The 5,270-nt window shown below is 45.3% G+C and overlaps 2 protein-coding genes across 2 annotated transcripts in view; one reads left to right on the top strand and one right to left on the bottom strand.

Moving 5' to 3' along the window:
• The window catches only part of GTF3C1 (general transcription factor IIIC subunit 1), a 68,762-nt gene extending 68,266 nt beyond the window's left edge, over positions 1-496 (bottom strand). Inside the window, exon 1 of the mRNA XM_077760458.1 lies at positions 218-496. Within this exon, the coding sequence (XP_077616584.1) occupies positions 218-438 (221 nt within the window). The 5' untranslated portion in view covers positions 439-496. The remainder of the gene's footprint in view (positions 1-217) is intronic.
• A 173-nt stretch (positions 497-669) lies between these two features.
• Positions 670-5,270, top strand: part of KATNIP (katanin interacting protein) — a 193,977-nt gene continuing 189,376 nt past the window's right edge. The window contains exon 1 of the mRNA XM_077760457.1: positions 670-724. Coding sequence (XP_077616583.1) covers positions 718-724 — 7 coding nt within the window. The 5' untranslated portion in view covers positions 670-717. The remainder of the gene's footprint in view (positions 725-5,270) is intronic.

The following is a 5,270-nucleotide window of genomic DNA, read 5'->3' as shown; positions in this document are numbered from 1 at the left end:
ATAACCCTCGGCTCCATCGAACGCCCAGGCTCTACCAGGCCCGAGGAACCCCTCGTCAGCCTTATACCGAGCCCCCCACCAGACTCGTGATCCTCCCCGGGCTCCACTCCTATCTCTGCCCCACCCCCCGTCAGAACCTGGGCCCCTCCCAGCGCCATCGGACGCCGGGCTCCGCGCCCGCCCTCTCGCCCGCCCGCCGCAGGACCAGGCCGCTGACCGGTCCTGGAGCTGGAGGTCGGGTCGCTCCCGAGGCTCTTCATAAAAGCTGATGCCCGGGTGCGTGGCAAGGGCCCTCCACAGAAACTCCTGCGTGTAAGGCTCCAAAGGCAGGGGGAAGGGCGGCACTCGCGTCTCCAGACGGCTCCACAGCGCAGGCAGACACAGGCCATCAAGCCCCTCGAGGGCCACCTCGTCCAACAACGACTCGAGCGCGTCCATTGCTACTTCGGTGGGCAGCTCCCCCGGCGCCTGCGCACCAGGACGCGAAGGGCCCTCCGGCGCGCCTGCGCACAACCTTCGGCAGCCCTGAGAGGCGGGTGGGACTCAGAGATCGGAGGAGGAGTTCCTGCGCGCCGATGTGACGTCACTCCCTTTGGGGGCGGGCTCAGTCGCTGGATCTCCATCGCCATTGGTCCGGAACCCCGCAGTAACCAGGGGAACTGCAAACAGTGTAGGGGCCGCTTCCGGTTCGAGCACCCGGAACCGCCGCCTCTAGGGATGGACGGTGAGTGTCCGTGGGCCCCTCTGGGCGGTCGGGCAGTTATTCTTTCATCTCTCCAGAGGCTCCCTCGGACAGAACCCTAGGCCAGAGAGGCCTGGACCAGCACTGCCTGACCCAGGGTGGCCTCCGGTCTGAGAGAAAGGGAGCCTTAGTGATCCGGGATGACAAGAGGCTGGGGGGAGTGGTCAGTGGTCTGGTCAAGGTGCAGAGCTGTGGTCGTGTAGGAGCCCGGAACAGGCCAGGGGTCAGAAGAGGCTTAGAGTGGAAAAGGGAAGTAGAAGTCTGAGGGCGGAGAGGTCCCGTGTGTCTTCTTCGGATGTGGAACTGTGAAATCTGGGAGTTGGTACGGGAGCAAGCGTCACCATTGGGAGTGCGGTCGTCCGCTACTGGGAAAAGGGAGTTGGTAAGGTGGGTGGGGGAAGACTAGGGCATATTATCTTTATGAGCTTTGATGTGAAGAATGAGTACTGTCCAGTGCCAGAAATTCTGTAAGTGCTCTCAAGCAATACCCTCGTTAAGCTTCAGAACAGCCCTTTGAGGTCAGTGGTGCTCTCCTATTTTGCAAATGAAACAGTCGAGGCTCAAAGAAGTTAACTTGCCCCAAACCGAACAGCCCGCAAGTGACTGGGTGAGTAAGAAACCCAGACACTCTGCCTCTGGAACTAAATTATGGAGTGTGAGATTTGAAACGGGTTTCAGAGGCCCTTCATTCCAGAAGCTGCAAATTGCAGATCTCTGCAGGGACAAGTCTGGTGGGCCGGATTGGGCTGCGACTGAAAATCAATTCGCCCTTTGAAAGGAAAGCGTCTCACTCAGCTCCAACCTATTATTTTCCTCGGGCACTTCTCTAAATACCGGGACAGCCAATCAGTCTGAAGGCCAGATACAGCCTGTGGGCCACTGTTTAGAGGTCCCTGATTAGAATCGAAGAATCGACCGTAGGAAGCAATCTAAAAATAGGCCACTCTGATCTCATTTTGAAGATAGGAGGACTAGGGTCTGTGCTAGAATCCAGATCAGTTTACTCATTTCACCACTAAGGGAGATTTGTTCGTTTGTGATATCCACTTAATGCAGTGTGGGATTTTTTTTTTAAATTAAATAACCCTATATGTGCTTAAAAGACGTCTTTGCCCTTTGTACTTCAGAGGTACTATAAAATGTCATTTGCAGTTTGCCTTGTGGACGGATCAATGTAATGTTTCTACGGAACAACAGTTCTCAAATTTTTTTGGTCTCAGGACTCTTATGCTCTAACCTCAAAAGAGCTTTGTTTATATATACCTGTGATAGTTACCATATCAGAAGTTAACGCTGGGAAAATCTTAAACATTCCTTTATCCACTTATTTAAAAATAACAATGTACCCGTTACTTCTGAATATAAATAATAATTTTAATGAAAAATAGCTTTGTCCCCACCCCCAAATTACTAGAAAAGTAGTAGTGGCATTATTTTACATTTTCTTAAATCTCTTCAGTGTCTGGCTTGATAGAAAATAGCTAGACTCTCATTTCTCCTTCGGGAACCAAACTTGTGTTTTCTGGCTGATGTATGTGGGCAAAGTCTGGCCTCACACAGATGTATAGTTGGAGCAGGGACTATTTTAATTGCCTTCTCAAATAACATTCTTTTTTGACGCTACACCAAGACTTAGCAAGTGGTAATTTCTTAAAGGTTATGTACAGTGTGGCATCTGAAACCCTAGCTGTGAAATTTTATACTCTGTTACATTAAAATCCGTTGGTTTATCTTGCCCTTTGGTTGGATATTTTACCCATGTATGATTTTATTACACGAAACATTTGTCATTTGGGAAACGTTGGTTTACTGAGGTATACAGATCTTCCATATGTTGACATTTAAAATTCCATTATTAATATCAAGTGGAATACAATATTACAATGTCAAAAAACTCACATTTGTTAATATAACTGCTATATAAGCTGTTAAACTCAAGGTAGTAAGAAACAAGTTTTCATTTGGGCAACCAACACTGTCAGTTAGGTATTTGGGACAGACACATTTTTTGTTTATATATTTGAGAAAGGCTTGAGTATTGATTGTTGTTCATTTAAGTACGAATGGCATTCAGTAGAGTGTGTGGCTAGTTCAGCTGGTAACTCAAAAACAAGCACGTGAATGCTTTCTGGGATCAGCTTTGTACTTTGGCTTGTAGCCGAAGTGCTTGATGTGCACTTCCCATTTTGTCACACACAATATCAAAAAGGTGTGTACTCAAGGAATGAAATGTAACAATATTACTTTTTACTATTTTATAAGGATATTCTTAGGTGAAAATGATTTTTGTTTTGTCTTAACTCGGGTGTGTAGTAGTAAAGAATGTAATAGCGATCAGCACAGTTTGGTGCCACTGCCTTGTAGAAACTCAGGCCACGTGCAGTTTTACCTACTGCTGCTTTCACATCATCAGTGCAAATACTGACACAGTAAAAAAAAAAAATCTTAGAATTATGATGAGAATAGTTTTGTCCTTGAGGACCTCGCTTCTTCCTAGGGTCTGTGGAAGATAGTTTGGGAACCATCACTATAGACCATTTTCAAGAAGTCCACGTCTTCAGTCTGTTACCATGTCAGCACTGCCAGAGCATTATCATGGCCTAATAGAGAAACCTGTTAATTTTCAGATGGGTCACAAAAAAGAAAAGCTTGTTGTCTTTTAAGAAAGCATTTGCCCTAAGATTCGATTTTGCATTCAAAGGATCCCCTTTTCCACTACAATTTTTAAAACTTTGATTTACCCAACAATTCTGTAGGCACAAATCTATTGGGTAAAGTGAAATGCACTGTGATGAATTGTAATTCTAGCCAACTAGGTCGGCCTTCTCAAAAGGATCTTTACTTCCTAAACTTACAAAAGCTTAAATATCTACCAAGTGTCCCCAAACTGGATTGTAGTGTGGTTCATTCTGCGTGTCCAAATCACCGTGGTTTTTCACAACATTTTTCTTGGCCCATTGGTTTTGACTTTGGGCAGGGTTTATCTGGCTCTGCGATGTAGCATGATGTAATACTGATGTATTTCGGGGGCCGTGTGTCTGTGGATTCAAATCTTAGCTGTGTATCCTCACTCCCCTGGGCCTCAGTTTCTCTGCCAATAAAATCAAGCTGATGATAAGGCTTACTTTGTTTTGTTTGCTAACCCACTGGTGAATTCAACAAGACTACACGTTAGCACACTTAACACCAAGTCTGGCACATAAAAAGCTCTCCTCATAGCAGCTAATGCTGTCATTAGCTGCAAATGGGCAGACTTCAGCTGGCAGAAGAGGGAGGAGGGAATCCAATGAAGCTCTCTAGCAAATAATACTCTTTGTAATTAGCTCACTGTTTACTTAATGGAAAAGCTGACGTGTCCCATTTTTTATTTACCTGAATGTAAACTGGCAGTGTATGAGTCTTCTGCCCCTGATATATATTAACTTTTTAAACCTTTATTTTTTAGAGACAGAGACAGAGTACAAGTGGGGGAGGGGCAGAGAGAGAGAGAGGGAGACACAGAATCCGAAACAGCCTCCAGGCTCTAAGCTAGCTGTCAGTACAGAGCCGGATGTGCGGCTCGAACCCACAAACCGTGAGATCATGACCTGAGCCGAAGTCTGACACTCAACTGACTGAGCCACCCAGGCGCTCCCAGCCTTTCGCCCCTGAAGTGTTCACCTTTATGTTAAAGTCACATTTCCCCCAGCACTTTAAAAATATGGTTTAGGGGGAAAAATTTCTACTCACTTTTCAAGGAACATAATAATTAGACAAAAGTTCAACACATCAACATAATTAGAAAGGATTTTAAGGCTATTCATTTGCTTTTGCTCTCCCTAGAGCAAATATTCAACATTTCCCCCGCCTATACTGTTCATTTGCTGAGTACACTTTCTCATAGAATTAATAATGCCAAGATGAAATTTAGCCTGGCTTGTCTAAATAATCTCAAACTGCGAAACGGGCAATGAGTGAATTAGTAAGGTTTTGTTGGAAGTATACTGTCCATGTGCCTGATCTCTTCTGGTGTGGCATTCACCTGGGCTCCTGGCGATTTGTCTCTTTCTTGTGCTACTTAAAATAAGCCAAGCCAAAACTGAAATGAAATACAATAAAGCAAGCATTCGGCGGGCAAAGTNCCTAAGCGAAAGTCGGACGCTTAACCGACTAAGCCACCCAGGCGCCCCTGTCATCCTTCCTTCTTTGCACCCATCCTTGAATCGGATTCCTTTCTCCCCTCTTGCCATTTCTCAGTATTCATTCTCCAGCTGTGATTTTAACTTACAGGAACTTGGCAAACCACGTTTTGCTTATTCTTCCTTAGGGCACTCATTTAGAAACTCCACATTTCAGTGCCTTCTGTGCACCGGAATCCAGAGCTCTCAAGATGAGTAAGACTGGATCCAGATGAAGGGGAGATTGGAGTTCATTATAATACTCTTAAACCTCCCTGTGAAGTTGTTTTTTTTAATATATAAGTTCAAACATTTTTCACCTTAAAAAAAAAAGGGATGTAGCAAATTTGAAAATGACTCCTTTCTATTCA

This window comes from Crocuta crocuta, unplaced genomic scaffold (genome assembly GCF_008692635.1).
Source record: "Crocuta crocuta isolate KB4526 unplaced genomic scaffold, BGI_CrCroc_1.0 scaffold73, whole genome shotgun sequence".
Lineage (NCBI taxonomy): Eukaryota > Metazoa > Chordata > Mammalia > Carnivora > Hyaenidae > Crocuta > Crocuta crocuta.
Note: the sequence above shows the minus strand (reverse complement) of the source record. Positions and strands in the feature narration are given on the sequence as shown.